Source organism: Phodopus roborovskii, unplaced genomic scaffold (genome assembly GCF_943737965.1).
Source record: "Phodopus roborovskii unplaced genomic scaffold, PHOROB, whole genome shotgun sequence".
NCBI classification, from domain to species: domain Eukaryota; kingdom Metazoa; phylum Chordata; class Mammalia; order Rodentia; family Cricetidae; genus Phodopus; species Phodopus roborovskii.
In genome coordinates this window covers 17,159,695-17,183,613 of record NW_026126408.1, presented here as the reverse complement: position 1 = coordinate 17,183,613, position 23,919 = coordinate 17,159,695, and the positions used below count along the sequence as shown (strand labels likewise).

Sequence of the window (23,919 nt, the reverse complement as noted above, 5' to 3'; positions counted from 1 at the left end):
TGTTCTTTGTCGGTACCCATTAAAGGCATCACTGGGTCAAATTATTCTGGAATTGTCTATAACAATGGGAATAAATATGGATGTGTTGTCACACTATACAGCATGACAAAGTCACGTCTGGAAACACAAGTCAGAAACATGCGTCTACTTGTATGAACTCTATGCAGGGGGACTCAGTGGGCATGTGACTGGACCACTTCCAAGCCATTCCAGCACTGTGGAAAGCCAGGAGCCAGGCTGTCCCAATTTCTTTACTGCATGGCTTCCTATAAACTTTAAGTCACCTTCGAGGTGACATAATGTTCCTCGGGTCTCATACACCTTTGACATTTTGAGACTCCTAATACCATGTCAGCATACCATACCACATCCTGAGATTCAGCAAGTGAACCCCACAAACCTCGTGACTATCCCGAGGCTGTCCTCAGAGAGCTGTCACCCTCACTTGAGTGACCAGAAGAGGCAGAACCAGAGACAGGGCAGGAAGACACGCAGGATGATGGTCAGAATAAATACCACTCAGAGCAAAACCAAAAGTGGCTTGGAGGTGGGGGAAGTAAAATAGAGGGGGCAGGCATTCAGTTTAGAAGTGGACTGAGGCAATCTTGTATATGTGAGTTTTGCACTGCAGACAAGAACTGGAAAACGGAAGAGCATCATGAAGGTCACATCTATCTAAAAAAGGAAACGAAGAAACACAATCAGGGAGGTTATTGGGAAATACTGGCATTTCCTTGGGGAGAGCTAAGCACCATATGGGAGTAGACATGCCATGGTAAACAATGGGCATGTTAAGGAGGCGGGGCCAGGGAAGGTACTGGAGACAAAAATAAGGAGTTACATCAGACATTTTGAAACAATAATTTTGGGCCACCATGAACCTCAGAGACAGGTTTGTTTTAGGTTGCAGTAACCTGTGTGCAATGATGCCATCAGAGTTTTTGTGGTGCTCGCTATCTGGCAAGCATGAGGAAGAAGATTCAGAACTTCCATACTGTAAGCTTTCTTTCCTTTTCTTAGCTGTTGATGCTGTTAGGGCTGATAACAAATGTTGCTGTTTTGAATGGCAACCTTCAGTCTTTCACAGGAAAGCAGGAGAGATGATGGGTAAAGAAAGGGGCATGCTCCAGCATGGGGAAGATGCTGGGCACTGTCTCTTTAGTAGCCATGCGAAGTACCAATAGGAAGTGGGCATCCTGGGGATAAGGGCTTGGGAGGGTAGTTGAGTGTCACATTACAATGTACAGAAAACCTGTGCTTCAGGGAATTTCACAGCCTTGAAGCAAAGTTGTGTTACAACCAGAGCTGTGTTTTAGACCACAGAAGATTCTTAATGCTGTCAGTCAGTTCCCCACAACTCAAAAGATGACAGATTACAATGTAATAGGCCACACAACGAAAATACAGAGTTTGGTCTCCATCTCAGGCTACCAAAGTTGAAACTGCAAAATACACCCTTGTAGGGGCTAATGGCTATTAAGAGTATATTATGGGAGCAAAAGTGGCAGAATCTGCTGTTGGCTACCTATCACTTTCTAACACACTGATAAGATACATTTAGCAACTTAAAACAACACAGATTTATTACATCAGTTTTTGAGGCCGGGGGAGCCAGCTGTTTTTCAGGGTACCTCACAAAGCTTCCATGAAGGTGTCAGTCAATGGAAGGCTCAGCTGGGGACGGATCTACTTCTAAGCTTGAGTGCTTGTTGTCAGGATTCAGCCAATGCATCATGGGACTTCAGTTCCTTGCTTCCTCTGGGGCCCTCCACGCCTCTCCAGCATGATGCCTTGCTTTACCAAAGGTATACAGGGAGACTGTGAGCTGCTGAGTCTTTGTCACTTTGTCACGAGAAGGATATCTTTTCAGCATCGCCACTATTTTATTGTAGAACCAGGGAAAGGAATGTCACAGGAGTATGGAAGCAAGAGACAGGGGGGGTCATTCCTAGGCCACAATGAAGTGATGGGAAATTTTATAAGAATTAAGGCCAAGTGAATCTGTAGATCTTAGGAAGCTGTTTACTCCGTGGACTGTTATAGGCGAGGGTAAGAAGCCCCGTGTCAGCGAGTGCCACCTTAGAAGGATGGAGCTCTACTGTAAGAGCAATCACAGAGGAAAGGAAGCAAGACCCTCTTCACAGTGAACACCCCCACCTTCCCCACCCCAGCCTGCCCTGCAGCTGCTTGCATAGATGTTCACAGAACCAAGCTCAGCCAGTCTGTCTGCATCGAAGTCCTCAGCCCAGCTCAGCCTCTGGACACTAGTTCTGTGTGAAATAAGATACTTCGCTCTGGTTCATACCCTCCCCGGAGTGCTTCCTTCACATAAAGAATGTACCGGCTACATTCCTGAAGATGGGGAACCATATGCTGTCAGGGCTGATTTGGGATTCTTGGAGGGCCCCAGTTAGGACAGACAGAGGAGGGACAGCAGGACAGACGGCAGTAGGATGAGGTCGGTGACAGCTCATAAAACACAGTGTCTTTGATCTCCAGGTCACTAGCTCATTTGAGAGTTGCCCTGACACATTCCCTTGCCATATACATTCTTGGGATTCTTCCAGAAAAGCCCCAATCCTTAGGGTTCTCCTTTTCCTTTGTCTAATGCATTGGGCTTTGATTTATCATCTGCTATGAGGCTGTGGGTAAGATTTCACTTTTTTTTTTTTTCTTTTAGAACAATCCAGGCACACCTAAGTTCTGTTCCATTCCTGTAACTGGTGTCATGTGGATCCTGCTAGATGTGACTATCAGTGCTTCCCAGACAGCTCAGAGAGAAATTACCATCCAGCTGTGAACTGGAGTCTCGTGGCCTTGCTAGTCAACTTGGCCTTCAGACATCATCACCGACATTTTCCATCACACTACAGGGCCTGGTGGAAATGCCACAGGATATTAAACGTGTCAACACCATACTTTTCTAGAAATGTGAGAAGCTGGCTGGGGTCACTAAGACGAGCATGCTCCGGCAGTGAGGACAGCCCAACCTCCCTTAGGCTAAGCCCCCACTTTCTCCCCAGGCACCAGTGTGGAAAGGGCATAGGCTCTGAACTGAAGAACACTAAAGGGAAGAATTTAAAGTACAATGCCAAACAATACAAGTTTTGTCCTGGAGTCACCATCTAAGAATTGTGAAATGTTATACTTTTTTAAGGAGGTATCTGGTGGTAGGGATGGATGGGGGCATTAAAGTTATATGGAGTGGATTTTGGTTTATATAATCTAATCTCACCTCAAATAAGTAGTACACTTTCTCTAACTTTGTAAGTTGTTAGGAAAGTTACCTGAGGAAGCAGAGAGAGAGAGAGAGAGAGAGAGAGAGAGAATGCTCCAGAGATCATACTGTGTAAGCACTGCTGTTCATGTTTGAAGTAGTTCACTGTGAATATAATGCACATTTGGAACAAGGCACAGAACAAAAACATTCAGCTCCATGAGTCATGGCAAAATAACCACATCAACCACCACTGCAATTAATGGAGATGACTTCGCTACTCCCTAAGGCCTTCTCTGTACCTCCCAACCATCACCCACTAGAACCCACAGAGCCACCAGCCTTACCCTGTGGTCATCACAGCTTTCCTTCTTAACTGATTTAACACCAAGTGAGCTCCGGGAATAATGTAGCTTTAATTCCATTGCTTTTCTGAGCTTTTGTTATGTTCACAGGAAACACACTGCATACATACCTTTTTTTTCTCCACATCTACCTCAGCATGTCTGAGAAATCCCTGATGATGCTGTGGCTATAAGGAATTCATTGTCATTGGTGAAGACTATTCTACTGTGTGGCTAGTCCGCCAGCTCTGCAGCTGGGAGAACTGCTTCTGCCTCCAACAGCCTCGATGAGAGTGGGAGTTATGGTGCTGTCACACACACATCTACGCTTGTGTGTATCTAGAGTAAAACTGGTGGACTATAGGGTGTGCATGTCCTCAAAAGGTTGGCAGATATTGCCCAAGGGTTTCCTAGAGTGTTTATATCAAGCTGGTATTCCCAGCAGTCACGTCCTCTCCTCAGGAGCTCACAGAAGGTACCATCACTTGACCATTAGCCATGGCTGGAGTCCGTGATGATCATCCCTGATTTTAACTTTCCATGAGTAACGATTGAGTCTAAGTGCTTGTTTTGTATTATTTGGCTATTTCTTTTAACATAATACTCAATTTCTTAGTTGTGTTATTTTATTTTTCTTGGCTTATAATTGTCAGACACACACACACACACACACACACACACACACACACACACACACACACACACACACACCCTGTCTTCTTTCTAGAGCTAAATTTCCCCCAGGCTGGCCTCAACATCTAATCTCCCTGCTTCAGCCTCCCAAGAGCTGGGATTACAGGAATGTGTCACCACACCTGGCTCTTTGTCATGTCTTTAAACAATTTCTAACTTGAACGCAGTCCAATCTTTTAAACAATTGTCTCTGTCAACATTCCAGCATGTGTATGGGAGGGGTTCAGAGGCCTCTCTCTCTCTCTGGGGAGCCACAGACAGTTAATGGCTACTGGGTGGGTGACAGGGAAGCATTTTCTTGAGTGGCACAGCCAGCCACTGTTGCCCATGCACCAGTAAATAACCTCACATCCATGGACTTGCAAGTAACACTAATTAAACTCAGTGGGTCGTTAAAACAATAAACAAAGACATAAAAGAGGGAGGGGGCTTGTTAGGGAAAGGGGGTCCAGAAAGAGTGGGAGAGGGTAAGAGAGGAGAGGGAGAAAGGGAGGGAGAGAGGAAGAGCGGGAAGAAGTGTGTGCGTGTATTACAGGGAACACTCTGAGGTATTAAGTCTGATTCTGGCTAAGCAGCTGTAGAATTACTAAGACTGCTTTATCAGCCCTGGCACCAGACTTCATGGGGGCTGATGATTTCAATAAGTAGTGTTGAAGGCACACAGACAACCGAGATATTCTGCACCATTGTTTCTCAAAATACAGGGTTTTGACCACCGCCGGGATTACAGAAACTGGAGCCATGGCTGCCGGCTGCCCCCATATGGGGACTTCACACACCCCACACACACCCCAGATCATCAACAATGCCCCTTTCTCTTGATCACACCAAGAATTACCTGTCTCACCATGCACAGAGAACTTCACAGGAGTCATCTGACAATTCTGTGTCCTGTGAAGGTAGAGACCTGCCTTTCTTTCATAGCTGAGGAAAGCCAGGCTCGGAGAGGTTCAGGGCTCAGATGTGGTCACAGCTAGAAGTGATAAAGCTGGGGGTTCACACTAGTTAATCCCGGGCAGCTAATGATCCACTTCATCCTCTAAAACCTAACACATTAGCTGTACAAACTAATGTGTACAGACCAATGGCAGTGTCCCACAGCCAACACCATGCTTTGATCACCCATCCCCACCCACTCTTCCCTTTCCTTCTCTAACTTGGTCCCCTTCCTCTTCAGCTAATAAAAAGCCATCATGCTCTACCACCTTTTCTCTTACCCTCACCTTCAGCCCAGAAACAGGGAAAGCTTGCTAGAGGAGAAAACCTGAAGAGCGACAACACGCTGGACCCAGGGCCCAGGATCAAGGATGGTGCCAGTGTTTATCATCTAATGGTTTCTTATTTGCACTATCTTTTATTACATGTTTCGGTTTCCAAAGCTGTGTACATACATCCTTCTTGACCTATGTTATTACATTACTGCTAAACAATCTGGGCCACTAACAGGCTATGAATAAGGACACAGGCCCAAGAGGTTATGAGTCTCTGAGCTGCATGGTAACAAGAATCTTAGAAAGCACATGGCGGCATGTAAGCAACGCTGTGTGGTAACCCTCTACACCTACAGATTCAGATCTCATTTGAGCCCCCAGTCTGGAAGAAGTTAGCAGTGTGTGGGTTAGCTCCTTCACGTTGCCATGGTTTATCTTCCCCACCCCCTTTCTGGCAATAACATCACAAAAGATTAAGAAATGGCTGAGAGTTACCATTCAGAAGACCATTTAATAATATCAGTTTTCCGCCTTGTAGCCCTTGGCAGGATTCCCTTTTCATAGATCACAATGTGGGCACAGGGCCAAGAGATGGTGAGGGTGACTCACAGGTCACTGCAGTTTATAAGTCAGAATAATAAAAAGGAAGGCAGAGCTGACATCACTGGCAAGGGAAAATTTTTGGTGTTGTGTTAAGCAAACTAATTACAGCCAGCTCTGAACGCCGTGGGAGGAGGGCACTGCCTGTTGAACAAAGCCAAGCCTGAAGTTGGGGAGGGGGGGGTGGATAACATGGCCATAGAAAGTCAAACTATGACAGACGAAGGGAGTCACTGAATGGATTAACTTGTTTTTATCTTAAGGTCAAAGGAAAAGCTAACACAAACTATGGGAACAAACACTGTCAAACAGGGGAACTTGCATCATGACCAAGTAACAAGAACGCACAGGCTTCGCTGCTAACCACAAATCTCAACTACTGCGACCTGAAAAAACAAAGGAAACATTAAGATAAGCTCAGCTTTTAAGTTCACTTGGTAAAGAGCGAACACAGCCATGATTATTATTAGGCCTTGGCTGTGAAAGACTGAGAGGCTACCTTCAGCCCACAGGGATTACGCTTTTATTAGTATAGCTTTTGGATTAGTGGAAATGTCTATCTAATGAATGCAGCTACTATATTTGAGCACATGCCCGAATAAGCTACGTGTTGATTGAAACCTATCTATTTATAAGCACTTCTGCATGTTGTGAGAAATCCAGCTGTATTTGCACAGCACAGCACAACACCCTCCATTGAATAAAGGCTCTACCATTTCATTTTAGGGCCTGTTGAATGGACAGGTGGAAAGGAAGTGTGTGGTACCCACTTAGCAGATTTTACTCCTCACTCTTGGCCAGTAGAATTGCCTTATCTAAATAGCAATTTAGATGGGCATGGATGTTATAAATACAAAATGGAAAAGAAAACCAAACCCTTTCTTCAGGTTCACCTACAGCTTTAAACTGGTAGAACAGAACCAGAACTAGTTGCACAAATGGGTGAATGGTCCCGAGTAGCCTCAGGTAGCTGAACCTGGGGCTCCTCATAATCCTTGAACTAAGCCTGGAAGATAGGTGGATGGCTGCACACATTTATCATTCGTTTCTCATTCCTGTGAATGAACGGCAATAATAGCACATCCAGCAAAAACAAAGCAGCATGGAAGAGTGGTCTGGATACACAATTAAGTCAGTTATTTCCCTCAGCATCTGGGGATCTCACTACCAAAATGAGGCTTCACCTGAGATAGGACCGAGGGCTCCACTCTTAGGGCTGTATAGTTCTGAGCCCTCCACACCCATCCTCATCCACAGCTTTGCCTCCCAGCCTCAGTGGCAGCTCTCTTAACATCCTCAGGTTTGGCTTTGGGTACTGACAAGGGATCCTTACTCACCGGAGTTCATTTTCACTCCTCTGCTGTTAAGGACCCAGATACTAAGCTTCCTCTTTGGGAAAGGCCGTTGAGGAATTTGTTAATTAGTAGTCCTAACAAATCATAAGCTATTATCAACTGAGACCTCACAGGATTTCTCTTGGGGAACTTTGAGTGAAGAAAGACAAAATGTCAAGGTGTCACACTGTTAAGGGAGACAATGAACCAACTGATGATTGGGAGATCCAGCACAAGCAGCAGGGAAAATGCAGCCTTTGGGATCTGCCTACTTCTCTTCCCAGAGCTTGAGCCCCTGAGTATCCTACAGATGCCACAAGCTGACCTGACAGGGCTCCGAGAGTGAGAGGTAATGGCTGGGTTATAGAAAGAAACAGCTGCTGCTGTTACCCACACCTGGGAATCCTATCTTTTCTATTCTTATAGTTGACAAAGCAAAAGAATGATTCTGGAAAAGAGGCATTAACACTAGAAAACCAAAGTTGAAAATACAAAACTTAAGAATGCGGAAACACAGTGTTTATGCTGAGTCTCTACAGCATCCGTAGAGAGTTGATGATGAGGCCTGGTATTGCAGTACCTCTTACAGGGAGGAGCTGCGGCTAGTGAGAACAGATCATCATGGCACACTGCTCCCTTTTCTGGTTGAGGGTCACACCCATAAAGGAAACTCTCTTTTGAGAAAACACCCAGTAACAAAAGAGAAACTATGACTCAGTACAGCTATGGAGAAGACTCTCCAACCATGGGGCCATCCTATCTTGATGTCAAAGGAGAATAAATTGAGAGCTTCAGTCCCTTGATTTCAGAAACTCCTGTCCTTTGGGGAACCTTTTTGTTTACCCATTTCTCTTTTAGCAGCTGGGCACTGACAAAGAGTTCATTTAAAACCATGCTCCATCCACCCATTCCCACTCACCATCAACAGTCCACCTACCTATCCACTATTCATCCATCCGCCTAGCCATCAATGGCTTCCCTTAAAAGATTTAAGTAGACCCTAAATTATAACTCCTGTTACTATCTCGTTTTATTGGAATTTTAAAAATAGTATTGTCTTTTACAGTTTTGTTTTTTTTCCCGTGAAGGCTGGTATGATAATTAAAAACGAGAAACAGATGGCTAAGGGACTAGAATGTTTAGAACTGATAAGCAGCCATAAGCAAAAAGCATTCATGAAAGAAGTTTCTAAAGATCCTTGAAGTGTTCAGACTACTTTATGTTGACAATCATGGAGTGTTAAATTCCAAAGACAAAAGACAGCTGAAGTCAGAAAGAAACCAGGAGTAGAAATTATTTACATTTTATAAACAAGAACATGGAAAATACAAGAGGCAAGTGATGAGCAACTCTGGCCAGGAACCTAAGATCTCCTGCTTTGACGTTTGCTGCCCGGATTATTAAGCTGCTGCAGCCTTCAGTGTTTGTTTCCATCAACATTACTAAAAGAGCATTTCACTCTGGCATTTCTGTTCTATGGCACCACTCCTAGCTGTCTTCACCCACAATGACATTATTAAACAACATCTTTGGTGCTAACAGTGTAGACCACAAAGAGCTAACAGCCTGGCTCCTAGTGGCTAGTGATGGAGTGGTAATTAGGGTATATCACTTCCTTTCTTGCATTTTCTTGATTTGGAAGTTAAACCACACTCACACTTCCAACTCAGACAAGCCCATGCCTGTGAAACCGACACAAAATCTCCACAAGTGTAAATGTTTCCACTGCCATTTTTTTTTTTTTTTTTTTTCTTTTTTTTTATCATTTTTGGACAACAATGTAGCCAAGCTAATGGTAGTCCCCCCCCCCCCCACACACCATCATTTACACTAATTTTTTTCCAAGGAATGATGCACTCATGATAGGCTGGTTGAGGATGATCCCTGTATGGCTGGCCCCTTGTACTGGAGTGCCTCGAGAGTGCAAACACCAACCTTATCAATAACTAGGCAAAGTACAAACAACCTTTCTGTTTAATGAACTTCAAAACTGCAAGCATCTGAGAACATCACAAAATAAGCCTGTCTGCCAGCACATAAATTTATTTTAAAATCCACAGATACACAGGTATTGGAGGAATTCAAGAAGGCAAAAGTGCCTTTGCCACAAGCTGCTTGGCACTGTCAGTACCGGTTTCGAAGCCGGTTGCTTAGGTCTTGCAGCTCAGCCAACAAAGCAACTATAGCTGCTATTTCATTGGTTAGGTCTCCAAAGACTTCTCCAGTGGCCACATCTGTAAAATTTTGCTGCAATATAAAAACAGTATGACTATCAAAAGATGAAAATTTCCTCTAAACAATCTAGGTATATCGAATCAACATAGCAATATAGACTCCCAGCACTGCTGGCATGCTACTATCCTGACAGTGCAGCAGCAATGCAGCGTTTGCTTGGACCCCACAAAGGTACAAGCCTAATTAACAAATCTAAACAGCGTGCCTGACCTGGCAATTCAAGAGATCTCCAACTATAGCACAGTGGTGGAGCACTTGTCTAGAGTGCTCTAGGCCTTGGTCCAACCCCTTGCTTTGTTCTTCATAGAAAATGCTTTAAATGTTGATTGCTTTTGTCAATGTTATACAATAGTATTTGGATGAATGAACATCATTCATCCAAACAAAATTCTATTTAGTGTGCATGCCAACCAAGAAAATCAGCTTCAGAATTTTATGACCATACATGGGCAGGGAGGAGAGGTAGGTTTGTATATACATACATGTGCATGTAACAGAAATGTATCTCACTGTGGCATGTAATTTATTTGGCTTTCTATACATTGTTTTCATACAAGTTGAGAAGATTTGTACTACTGAATAGCACTTCCTAACAGACTGACTTAAATACTGCTGCAGTGTGCTGAGTAGAAATACATCTTTTGGGCAAAGAACCTGAACACACACAGCATATTTCCAATAGGAATCACTGTGCTTATAAGTCACAATGAACTTGTATTACTTCTCAACAAGGGAAACTAAGGCTTAGAAAGAATGATGTTTCCTTAGAAAGAAAGGTGTTTCCAAGGAGACACACAGAGGTAATTCTTTCTGTTTCTGAATCAGCCACTGGGACCTAATGGCAACAACCTTTTTTTAAACAGGAGTGACCGGAGGCTGATGACCTTCCACCCAAACAGTTTTAATGAACTTGAGGATCATTCTCACCTTCGCTCTGGATAACAAACCGCGTAAATTGAGCCGAACTGAAGAAAGTGCCTGTACAGCTCCCTGGGGATTGGACTTGCTCTCACTGCATTTTATAGCCACTGAAAGATAAACACAGGGAAAGCACCGTAGAACTGATTGTCTGCGGGTTCAAAAGCAGCTATTTACTAAGAGTTTGCAATCGTCAACTTCACTTCCTACTTCCTCCTCCACCTTCTCCTTGGTGGTACTGGGAACTCAAACCCAGGCCTGTGCGAGCTGGGCAAGCACTCGTCTACTACTGAGTTACACTCCAGCTATCCTTCTTTTTCTTTATACAGGAGAATACGGCTAAGGAGAATTCTGAAGGAAATACATGCATTCAGGTGAGTTACATTAGGCAGGGATCCCACACGTATGTACACACGCATATGTATGTATTCACATGCACACACTAGTGGATTAGGCAAACAAACCCTTACCAGAAACAAGGCACACTCAGAGGACCAAACAGATGCTGCACAGCTCATGTGGCTATTCATTGTCCCAAGTCACTAAAGAGGACTCATAGTTGCTGATCTCACTGGCCCAGCAAAGTGGCATGCCTGATGTGCCAAGCTTAAATGCTTGCTGTATTTTTTACATCCCAATTTTACGGCATTTTGGGAGAACCGGCACTAATAATCTGCATGTGTTCATTTAGGGACTGTGAGCAAGGCCAGACACTCGTGCTCCTGGGCCATATCTGGCATCAGCTCTAGAAAGTGCCTCCAGCATTCTGGAGAGACTTACATATGCCTCCATGGAGGAAGACTGGCTGTTAATGCCTTCTAAGAACCGGTGAAGACCTCCACCCTAACAGGTGCCTGGGATCTTTCCAATGCTCTTGCTTCTCTCTCTTAAAATTATATTCATGAGCTGAGGAGACATGGCTCAGGGGTTAAGAGTACTTGCCACTCTTCCCAAGGACTTAGGTTCAATTCCCAACAACCATCTAGACCCCAGTTCCAGGAGATCTGATGCCTTCTTCTAGACTCTTCAGACACTGCACTCACATGGTACACTGACATTTATGCAGAAAAACATTCATACACCTAAAACAATACATTTAAAAAATGATATTCACTAAATTCAAAAGCAGATCCTGTTTTACAACTACACTGTCACAGACGACAGCTGCAAACTGTAAGCAATCAGGAGAAATAGCCTATGGCCTAACAAAATAGCTTTGACATTAATTAATAATATCTGTGGTCAGCAAGAACTGGGTTTGATGTTTCTATTTTAGAATAATGATTAGACTTCAGTTAAGTTTCATGTTGGATGCATGCTAATTAGCAATGTTAAGCCCACTTTCCGAGGGCCCAGTCTATCCCTTCTCTGTAGGGAAGAGTTGCCACTACTGCAGCAGAGGTATACAAATGGCTTAATGCCTACTTGCAAATACCAGAAACACCTGTAGTTCTAGTTTTAAAATCGAGGTATGGTGGTACATGCATTTAATTCTACCACTCGGGAGGCAGCAACAGAACCCAGGATCTTTCTGGGTTCAAGGCCGGACTAATCTACACAGTGACTGAGTTCCAGGCCAGCCAAGACTACATAGAGAGATCCTATCTCAAAAAAAAAAAAAAAAAAAAAAAAAAAAAAGAAATCAATTTGAAGAAAACAAAGAAGACACACATTCTATTAGTTCCCATCTCAATTTCTCTCTCAAAAGGCATTCAGACAGCAGGGATGGGGAGCTTTGGAGACTGAAAATGCCCATCTTCCCTGACGCTGCAAGCAACACAAGGGCAGCACCAGGGCACAGGGTCTCCATACTCCAGGATTGCTGTTTGTCCTGATCTTGCCAAAGCCCATGGCAAAGCTTACCCTTGGCAATCCAACAGGCACCAAGATTTATAAAATGCTGTATTTCCTTTTCATAAGGGTGTGTGTTTGTGAAGGAACAGGGGATGGGGCAGGGGGGCAAAAAAGGAAGGAAGTAACAGAAACCCAGTTCATTCTTTGAGTACAATGCAACAAAGTTAAGAGTTGCTGTTATAGATATAAAGCATTTACTCAATCCTGCTTGCATTAGAATGCAACACATGACTCATTCAAGAGAACAGACACTTGTCTTCCCCAGAAGTCACCCTATGGGAAAGGTGCCAACAACGGTTTAAAACCTGTACCAAGCTGCCAGAAAAAGGTTTTCTGGAGAACTTCTCTGACCTACACAGTTTTGGTACACAGGGTGTACAGCCAGCACTTGGTGAATACAGAAACTATCTCGGTCTGTCTGTCCATCACAGAGCCGGCTGCTCACAGTTAAAATAAGAATCTTCAGAGTGAACCAACCATGCACACATCAGTGGAGGCTCCCCAGACATAGTACCACATCTACAAAGGCCAAAGATAAAAAAACAAAACCCCCCCTCTGGCTTCCTCTACCAAGAGGCAAGCACCGGTCACAGAATTATAGCCACCCACCCCAAAACAGTTTTATCCTGTAATCACCTCGAACTTTCTACCTTCCAGCCAGAGTTCAGCCCCTCTACCTTATGGCTAGGTGGTCCAGGAAACAGGACATTTACATTCTGCCAGTCAAAGATCTGAAAGGCCCTGAGTAGAATTATTAACTACTAAGTCCATTCTGAACCATTTGAATGTTCTGTGACTTCTTTATAGGCAGTTAAACTTTATCCCTGCCACTCACTTTTCTCTCTTGGAGCTCCTTATGGGCCAGTCCCTCTATTTCAGAAGAAACGGAGGGGAGGGGGGCTTTGGGGGAGGTTCATATTTCAACAACATGTAAAATACTACGAAGTACTGAAAAGCACTTGTGGACTCTTCCTAACAGCATAGGTAGGAATTCTCCCATTCCACCCACAATCAAAGGCCAGGAGACATTAAGTCACTGACTCAGCATCACCAGCAAGTATGTAGTAACGGTGGTCCTGGAGTGTTAGTGTCCCTGGTTCCAAAGCTCTGCTCTTCACACTGCTCTTTGCTGGCTCCCATTTGCTGTCACTATCAGGGGTAGGAGTCCTTGTGATTCAGTTCTCAAGGCTGCGTGCAACTGGAACTGTATTCCCAGGGCATAGCATACCCACACTCAAATATCAATATAAACAATTCATCACTGGATTTAGATGGTACTTTTTGATAATGCAAGAGTGGTTTAAACCTGAACTATATTTATCTTACAAACATTTTATTATAGGTAAGGCTGTCTCCCCTCCCAATTATAGACCCTAAATTTCCCAAAGACAGTACCCCAGAAATCTGCATGTTTTGATGATCTTTTTGGCATTCCTGTCAGTTAAGGAAATGCTACTGATTTTCCTTAACACACCATAATCAACAGACTCTGTGGGCAGTAAATGCTGCTTGGGAGGAAACTATTTCATACTCTAAGGGTTCTAGCTGTCACTCACTCAAGCAGCATTTAAGCTTCTGTCCTGAGTTATCTCATGTGCTTATTATTATGTGGCTCTTTCTCTAGTGTCTACTAAATTGCAGATATTCTATAAATGTTTCTGAATTAAATACAACAATTTCAATATATTGGAGTAATCAGAAAGTACCTGTAATGGAACCTGGTTTCTGACTAACACTATTTTATAAAGGAAGACTGCATTAAAATATGATAATGGATATCAAATACCATGTGCCAGTCCTATGGCTCTTTGAACAACTTCCTTAAATGCTGTAGCATCTTTCTCCCAACAACTGGATTGTGTGTCACACTTGTATGCCTTCAAGAGACACTGGAATGCCTAAGAAAACAGAAAGGACAATATTAAAGACAACAAAATGATTTCACATTTCAAATTGCTTCCTGGGAAGTCATATGGAACAAATTCCAAACTGAAAGCCAGCATCTGTATCGTGAGGCATCTCTGTAACTACCAGTGGGGTTAGGATGCACATCCAATAGCAACAAACAACTGAGAAAGCAAGGATGTTTTCTAGACAGCCACCTCTCCCAGAACCAGGAAAACATGAAGGCCAGTGTGCAGATTTCCTCCAGCCACCAAGCTGAGAGATTCAGTAAGAGAATAAGGCACGAACTTGATAAAAATTATGGGCTGGCTAACAGGTATATAATTTCACAGATGTTTAAAATGTTCTTTTGTTTCATCTTAAAAATTCTTGGTGGAGAAGTGGCAGGCAAGAATGTTCTTATTTTCTTATATTTTTGTTTGTGAGCCTAGCCTTTACCAGCTGAGCCACCTTTCCAGCCCCGAGTGTTCTTATTTTCTACAAGTACACAATCCAGGAGAAATGGAAGGTTATAGCATGCAGCATGAGATGTATATTATGTGGGCCAACAAGGCCATGGTAGAAACCAGCTGTTTGGACAGAAGGAAGAAAGAACAGCTAAGAATCACACAGATTAGCTGGACCATGGCTACACAAGCCCACACAAGGAGTACATTTGATTTGCTGTGATCTTTTTGAAAAGAAACACAACACAATGATTCCAGCCTTGGAAACTCTGGGCTCCTTTGCACCTGGAGACAAGAGGCTATAGGCACAACTGGAGTGGGATTAACAACCTACTGCCCTGCAAGAAGGGAAGGGCAGGGTGCCCCCTGCAATGTGGCATGCACTTGCAATTTCCTCTCCTGTCTCCTTAGTTAATTTTTTCCTTTCTGTAGCCTCATCTTAGATCTAAACACTCTTTTGGTTTTGTCTTTAACCACTAGCCTATGGAAAGCGGTGCAAGTGGAGGGCATGCGGCATCTGGTGGATGCAGATCCAGGAGGGGGGCAGGATAAAGAACCTTCTGCAGGAAACACAATGGCTGCCGAAGAAAAACTCATGAAATGTAAAATGATGAGTGTTGTTAAGTCTTAGCATGCCCATAATTCAAAGTACTTAAAACTGAATTTGAAGGTTGGAGTGATGGCTTGGCCAATCAACTGCTTGCTTTGTCAGCACAAGGATCTGAGTTCCATCCCCAGGGTTACGTGTTTAAAAGGAAGAAAAAGACACAGAAGCACATACTTGTGCATCCAGCACAGGGGAGGTGGGAACAGGGGGACCCTGGTGTTCCTTGGGACTCTCTTGGTAAAGTCTAAATAAAGGTGGATGGTGCCTGAGGCTATTATCTGCTGTGTGTATGCATACACACACACTGAATCTAAGCATGTTAGTTTTATGTTTCAGATTGTTGATCTCATCCGTCACTCAAAAAAAAAAAAAAAAACAGATCTATTATTCTCCCCATGGGAGCAAAGACAGAGGCCCAACACTGACCTTTTCTTTTCTTTCTTTCTTTCTTTTGTTTTGTTTTTCAAGACAGGGTTTCTCTGTATTGTTTTGGAGCCTGTCCTGGAACTAGCTCTGTGGACAAGGCTGGCCTCGAACTCACAGAGCTCCACCTGCCTCTGCCTCCTGAGTGCTGGGATTAAAGGCGTGCACAACCAACACCTGGCCAGGACTTGCCTGACCTTTTCATTCTCATCAGGCTTTTCGCTCTGCCCATTGCCATGTACTTGGGCATACAGTCGCCAGACTTCTCCATCGTTGGTCACTCTTGAAGTCACTCTGCCGAACAACTCCTGCAGCTTGCCTTTGAGGCTGGAGGCGACGTCTCCATTTCGATCAGCCATACCGTTCACCACTGCCCTGACCAGAATGTTAAGGACCTTTAAAAATGTATGGAGAAAAAAAAAAACACTGAGCTAGCAGCCATCAAATAGTAACAAAGGCCCAGGGCTCCGCTCCAACATCAGATACTAAATGCTGCGGCCTTATTTGGGTATCACTGTTAATGTTATAGCACATTCTCTAATGTTCCCTGCCAGGCTCCTTGGAGGGCTCTTTTGTCGCAGCCTTGTTTCTTCTCAACTGGAGGACTCTCTGAAGAGTTGGCCCACACTTTCATCATGTTTTCAACACATGGCACTTCAGCCAGGATCCTCTCTGGAACCTCAAGATTTTGCCTAAATACCTTCTGGGTGGTTCTGCCAACATTTCACACCCACCTGCACACCTTTAAAAGTGAATCAGGCCCCACATCCTAGTCTCAGGGTGAACACTGTTTGCAGTCAGCAATGAGTACCAGCCTCCACTCTTCTCTCTCTTTTCTCCCAAATGCAGCAGATTTGACTCCACACTCCCACAAGTCCTAGGTCCAGCCTCCTCTATCTTACTGAAGGACTCATGACTTTCACATGCACTGTGGGTTGACACCATTCTACTGCTGTTTAAAGATGTTCCTAAATGCTGAATGATAAGCTGCCAATGCACTGGCATGCAACCCTCAAAAGGTACCTTTTCCCCTCCCACTACTCCAAGTCAGCCTGCCATTTAGCAAATTTCTACAATGCCATGTTCTCAAATTGTACCTCAGAGCTCATAACACTGGTTGGTGGTTTTCTATTTTTTAATTTTATTTTACATTCCAACCACAACTCTCCCTTCCTTGCCTTCCTCCCCCACACCCCACCCCCAGTCCACTCCTCCTCACGGGTAAGGGCTCCCATGAGGAGTCAACATAGTCTGGCACAATAGGTTGGGGTAGGGCCAGGCCCCTCTCCCATGCATTAAGGCTCAACAAGGCATCCCACCACAGGGAGTAAGCTCCAACAAGCTAGCTCATATACCAGGTTTGTATTGTGGTCCTACTGCCAGGGGCCCTTCAGCTAGTCCAAGCTTCACAACTGTCTCCCACATACAGAGGGCCTAATTCAGTCCCCTGGAGTCTCCACAGTTGTGGGTCTAGAGTTTATGAGCTCCCACAAGCTTGGTTCAGCTGTCTCTGTAGATTTCTCCATCATGAGCTTGACCTCCCTTGTTTATATGTTCCCTCCTCCCTCTCTTTGACTGAATTCCTGGAGCTCGACCTAGTTCTTGGTTGTGGATTTCTGCATCTGTTTCCATCAATTAATGGATGAAGGCTCTATGATGATAGTTGGGGTATTCCTCAATCTGATTACAGGGGTAGGCCAGTTTGGGAACTCTCTCCACCACTGCTAGCAGCCTTAGCCAGGGTCCTCCTTGTGGATTCTTGGGAGTTACCCTAGCACCAGGTTTCTCCCTAAACCCATAGTGGGCGGGCAAGAGTATATAGAGATGTGCACTGAATGAAAATCTCTGCAAATTGTTCTATAAAAGGTATTTTTAAAGGTATCACTGAAATTAAACCTCACCATTCCTTAAATATTTCCAAATGTTTATGAATTAAATATATTTCCTTTCCAAGAAATTAACATTTTTCTTAATGTGCACTGAACTCATTTCCCCACCAATGTAAAAGTTTTATTGTTCATTGTAAACTAACACATGTTGCTAGCTCCTCTGAGTCCCAGCCCCCAACACTACTTGAAAAAGCATTGAGTTACTGGGTCAAGAAAGTAAGTAACATAAAGATCCTCCAATGAACAGAAGTGGCCAGGAAGGAAGGGGAGACATGCAAAGGTTCAGAGATGGATGCAAAGGGAGTGAACTGTGCCCTTTCTTCTTTTACCTACTACCCATACACCACATGCCATCAGCATGGCCCAACTGCTACACAGAGTAGTGTGAGCTCAATTTGAGCTCAGTGCAAGCCAGGGACCACGTGAGCATATGAGGCCAGGGGTCTTAGCTGCAGGGAAATGGCAGGCAGGAATCAAAGGCTCACACAGCCTGGTTCCACTTCCCTTGAAGATCTTCTACATTACAGGTTCAGGAGCTTCCTAGGAACCAGTCAGCTAGTGGCAGAGGCCAGAGTGATTAGGTGTGAGCACCCGCTATGGCCCAGGACACCAGCAAGAGCTCCATTTTAGTGTTAGCCTCTCCCGCCAATATATATTATCCATCAGACTACCAGTATTTTGACTGAAGCATGAGCCAACAGGGAACAAACCAGGCCACCTGAAAAGAGCACGAAGCATGAGATGACCTGAGCCAATGAGGAAGGGAGTTAACCATCACCTCAAAGAGGTCAGAGAGAAAACTGAAAGAATGAATGAGTTGTCTAAGAGAGCCCTACTACAAGGAAGAAAATCAGTGAGGGGACCATACTTGGGTCCCAGAGAGGGAAAGGCAAGAGGGTGATAAAGAGGCTAGGAAGCATCTGGTGAGGTGAGCGGGAAATTCCAAAACCAGGTGAAGAACCAGCAGTCATTGGCGCCTGATGAGGCTGAGACTGGGCCTTGCAGACATGGACACACACCCTGTCAGATGCCCTTCACAGGGAGAGATGCAGACACCTCTCACCAAGAGCTGGCCGTAGGGACCGAGAAGGGCAGGCAGCAGAGCAGAGGTAAGGGCTTTGGTTTGTTTCCATGACTAGATAACTTACGAATACTTGGAAAACAATGCTAACTTGGACAAAAGTAAATATGCCTTGTAATATTTCCCTGTTTGTACCATGACACATTAAAGGGATAAATCTCCTTGGCAATTAATTATAAGTGGAGATCCAATAGCCATTTTTTCTGAGACTAAGTCTTAATAGTCTACACTGAAGAGTTCTTCAGTCTGAACACTCTTCATAGGTCTGGATGCCTTTCTAGACCTAATGAGAGTTTGGAACAGTCTCCCAATTATGTATGTACTTATTTATATACATAACTTTTATCTTGGTGGTTAATTTCATTATCTCCAAAAGCCTTCTTTAGAAATTCTATTTTGTTCTTCATGGCTTGATGTTCCAGGGCTGTCTCTTAATATTACATAATGACCAAATGCATGCCTCTCATTTTATTTTAAAACACATGTGCATGCATGCTGGGCGTGTGTGTGTGTGTGTGTGTGTATGTGTGTGTGTGTGCGCGTGCGTGCGTACATGTATGAGTGTATGTGAGTGAATGTGTGTGTGTGTGAGAGTGTGTGTCTGCGTGTGTGTGTGTGTGTGAGTGAGTACACCTTTACCCACTGAGCCATCTTGCTGGCCCCACTTGTCTTTCCTTGAAAAGATTTATTATCTGTCAAGTTCTGTTTCCCCCAGTGCTGGTGACTGCACCGAGGGCCTCACACATGCCATAAACACACAATCTTCTACTTACCCAGACGACTCCTATGCTTAGCATCTCCCTGTTGTTCCTATCCAAGTCCCTGACAGTGTCTAAAGGAAAGCCCTTGACTAGCTGAAGGTTCTCTGGCTTCCCCTCAAGGCACCTCTGCACATGTCACCTCTACGGCTTCCACTAGCTCCCAGCAAGATGTTAGATCTGTTCTGGAGACTTCCAATATCCACACCACACCCTACAGCTGTTTTCTCCATGAAAAGGAATATAAAGTTGTGGCAAAATAAACTTTCTTCCAAATTCATGTTCACCCTGAGCCCCAGAATATGAGTGTTGGGGAGACAGGGTCTTTGTAGATGCAATCAGTGACAATGAGGTCACACGGGACCCAGGTGATCCCTCCAGTGGCTAGGATTGGAAGTCTCCAGTGATTTCTTCCACATAAGAGAGCTCAGACACAAAGGGAAGGGAATACAGACATGGCTGAGTTTGAAGCCTCGTGCCATATGAGGAGGGAGATCCAAGACCACTAGAAACTAGAAGGACTTCTCCCCAAATCTTTAGGAAGGTGACAAGTCAACACTCCAATTTTGGATTTCTGAATTCCAGAGCTGAAGGATGAGAAGAGACTTCTACATAGACAACAAGTATGAAGAAATTTGTTATGGCAGCTCTAGAGAGAACCAAGACAATATGAAAAGTTCAAATAAGCTCTTCCCAAGCCTGGCTTAGGTGCAGGAAGTCACAAAACAATGTCACCCTCAAAGCCTGTCTCCTCAGTGACTGGCGACCCCACACTTTACTCACTGATCAGAAGTGCCTTCCCCTCCATGTGCACAAGTTTTACATGGCAAACCTCTTCATCTTTATGATTTCATGATTATATGTGCTTCCTCTACCCACAAGCTCATAAAAATATTTACCAAATTTCCCTGTAATGCTTTATGGTTTTACCTGTGTGACGATGACAATGACAACTATTTTTAAATGCAATGCACTCCTTCCTGTGAGACAGTTGCCATTTGATCCCTACCTTCTGAAACTGAGGCATGAAGTGGTTCACTAACCTGCCCAAGGTCACATGGCTGGTGGGGGACAATCTCAGGCTGCCTAATTCCCAAGTCTATACTTGCCTAATGAATCATTCTGTTTAGAATTCCACTTTAAATATTTTGTCCATCAGAACTTATTTTGGATTATGGATGAATGCAGAACTTAAGTGTTTGGACTTAATGTCTGGCTAACTACTTTGTACATACTGATTTTAAAATGTGTTGCTATTATGTACTACATTCTCATACTTATTTGGATGTGTTCATGAATTCTACATTCAGCCTCCTCCATTCCTACAGCAGATGTTAACTCTTTATATCATAAAGATATTATTAGCTTTTTTGCCTTTCTTATTTGTTATAAATATTTGTCACATGGTTTTTTAATGTGGTCATAAAATTCCTTCCAGTTTTCCTTTATTGCCTCAGAGTTCAAGAACTTTAGCAAGCATTCTCTTCTATTCCTAATTTTTCTAGAAGACAAAGTATTTGGCATATATTTAGTTCATTTGGAGCTCATTTGGTGGTACATCATTAAACAATCTAAATACATATCTGAAGCCTGGATGCTTAATAGATGTTTAAAAAAAATGACAATGATATAGCTTATTATGATAAATATGGGACAGAGAAATAAAATAAAATTATCTAAATGAATCAAAATCACATTCTAGCTTTTTGCCAAAATGGTGCCAACAGTGAAGAAGGAAGTCCCTGCCCTCCCATGTCCAACTTACCAATACTTCTACTGTGTCTCCTAAGATCTAATGTTGTATTTTCATTTTGTCTCTAAGTTCATTCTGATTTTGAATCTACTGTCTTAGAAGAAACACCACGACTACAGCAACTCTTTAAAAAGAAGGCATTCACCTGGGGCTTGCTTTCAGCTTCAGAGGTTGAGTTCATTATTGTCATGGCAGGGAACACTATGGCACTGTACAAGTAGCTGAGAGTTCTGTTTGCAGACTCTTGGACAGCAGAAAAAGAGAGAGGGAGACTGGGTCTGGTTTAGGCTTCTGAAAACTCAAAGCTTACCTCAGTGACACACTTACCACACCAACAGGGCCACACCTCCTAATTCTTTCAAGTAGTGCCATTCCTGGGTGACCAAGCATTCAAATCTATGAACCCATGGGAGCCATTCATATTCAAACACCACATCTACGGATTATCTAAAAGTATATTGTTTATTGTCCACAATTCTGTAAATTTGTTGGTTTCACTATTGGTTTTCGCTTTTATTTCTAATTTCACCCTGTGATATTCACAGAAGATATTTTATAAAATATTCCTTCCAAATCTACTGAGATTAATTTGAGAATAAACATGTGGCCTCTATTAGGAAATGTCCATGTGCACTTGAGGAAAACATGGAAGGCTTAGTCTTAGTTTGGCAGAGTACTATATGTATATGCTTAAGATTCAATAACACAAAAACCTTTTGCTTCTCTAACTCTGCATATGCCTCTTTCCATTACTTATATCAATAAATTAAGTCTAGATGCTGTGTGCCCCATACAGGAATAAATTATTTAAATGCAGTAGTTTTCAAACTATACAGAAACAAACTATAGAGTTACAAACAACAGTTAAATGAGTTTTTTAAAGCATGTAGAAAACAAAGTAAGGTTACATACTTGATAATATAGTGCTTATACACTATGTCTAGTATGACCTCATCTGAGTTATTATTCTTTCATTTCATCCAAATACTCAACACTTTTGTTGGTGGTATAGTGGTGAGCATAGCTGTCTTCCAAATACTCAACACTCCTGCCAGAACCTCCTAAATGGTAGGCTTGGGGTAACAAATCCTTTGGATTTCTTGAAAATCTCTAGGAATGTCATAATTTGTCCCTCATTTCTTTGTGTGTTTTTTATTATTTGAACTAGGTAGTGTTAAGTAGCCTGAGTTGCCCTCAAGCTGTGTGATCCTTCTGCCTCTGACTCCTCAATACTTGGAATACAGGCACATACTACCATTCCCAGCTACTCAGTTTTGCCAGATGAAGGATTCCTGGTTTGGTGGGCCTTTTTGTTGTAGACTATATACAAACAAAACAGAACAACGTGTATTTCTCACCTCTATCCCAGACCAAGCTTGAGGAATGCACCAAGTGCAGATGATTATGAGGGACCACACTGCTTTCCAGAGAGGCCTCACACAATGGGGAGGCAATCCTAACACAAACACTGGAGAATCCTGGCAAAAGAGAATGCATGTCCATCCTCTTCCCTAGCACTAACCTTGAGGTCGTCACCCAAATCTCATCACAATCTTGGCCCACTCACAGACTTTAGCCCCCTGAGTCCTCATAGGACTACCTTGGGTCCTGTTATAAAAACTTCCAGGAGGGCTTCAGGCCAGAAATGAAGCAATTTCCAACTTCCCTTATTTGGCTAACTTTGCTCTCCACTTGGAGGTCTCTAAGTAAGATGCTGTTTCCTGGACCATTAACCCTAACTCTTGGCTTCCCCAAACCCCAGTTAGAAGATAGCCAGCTTAGCATTTTCTGTGGTGTTCCTTCTCAATAAAAAACAAACAAACAAACAAACAAACAAAACTCTAAAGAGTTGTGGCAGTATGTTGTTAGGGAGATGGCTCAGTCAGTAAGCTACTTGCTGGAAAAGCATGAGACCCTCAGTTTGAATCCACAGCCCCAGGCCATGCACTGGGAGTGTCAGTGTGACCTGTAATCCTAGCACTAGAGAGGCAGAGACAGGAGAACCCCTGGGACTTGCTGGCTACCTATTCTTGCCAAGTATATAGTTCCAGTTCAGTGAGACACCCTGTCTCAAAAAACAAGGTGACAAGCCACTGAAGAAGACAACCAACACAGGCCTGTGTGTATGCAATTACAGGCAGGCAGGCAGGCAGGCGCACGCGTGTGTGCGCGCATGCACACACACACACACACACACACACACACACACACACACACACGGCTCTAAGTTAAAGAGGCCAGGTCTCTGGCCCTGGCTCCCCTGCTCTCCACTGTCTGTCAGCTAGAACACATCAACTTTATTAGCTTAGCCTGCTGAGCCTATGATTCCTTGGCAGTAGACTGGAGATAGCATCTATTTTCCAAAGCTGTAATTATACAAAGTGGATCTGTTTCCTCTCTCTTTTCTCTCAGGTAATACTCAATCATCATTTATCCTAAGACTTTAATTTGGTTGGCAACCTGCCCTGCTGTCCATCAATAGCACCATTTTATGATTCCAAAGAAAATATCAAACAGAAATCTACATGAAGAATATCAATATACAACTATATATGATAGTTATGTAATACTTGAGAAAAAGCAACACTAAACTGTGGTGACAGAAATTTGAAGGTAATTTCTTAGTTGGGGTAAGAGTGGTGCCTCAGCTG

The 23,919-nt window shown here is 43.5% G+C and overlaps 1 protein-coding gene across 1 annotated transcript in view; it reads right to left on the bottom strand.

Moving 5' to 3' along the window:
* Nucleotides 1-9,426: 9,426 nt before the first annotated feature.
* Nucleotides 9,427-23,919, bottom strand: part of Ttc27 (tetratricopeptide repeat domain 27) — a 121,246-nt gene continuing 106,753 nt past the window's right edge. The window contains exons 17-20 of the mRNA XM_051181867.1: nt 15,985-16,182; nt 14,193-14,304; nt 10,562-10,662; nt 9,427-9,646 (exon numbers count right to left, since the gene is read on the bottom strand). Of these exons, the coding sequence (XP_051037824.1) occupies nt 9,524-9,646; nt 10,562-10,662; nt 14,193-14,304; nt 15,985-16,182 (534 nt within the window). The 3' untranslated portion in view covers nt 9,427-9,523. The remainder of the gene's footprint in view (nt 9,647-10,561; nt 10,663-14,192; nt 14,305-15,984; nt 16,183-23,919) is intronic.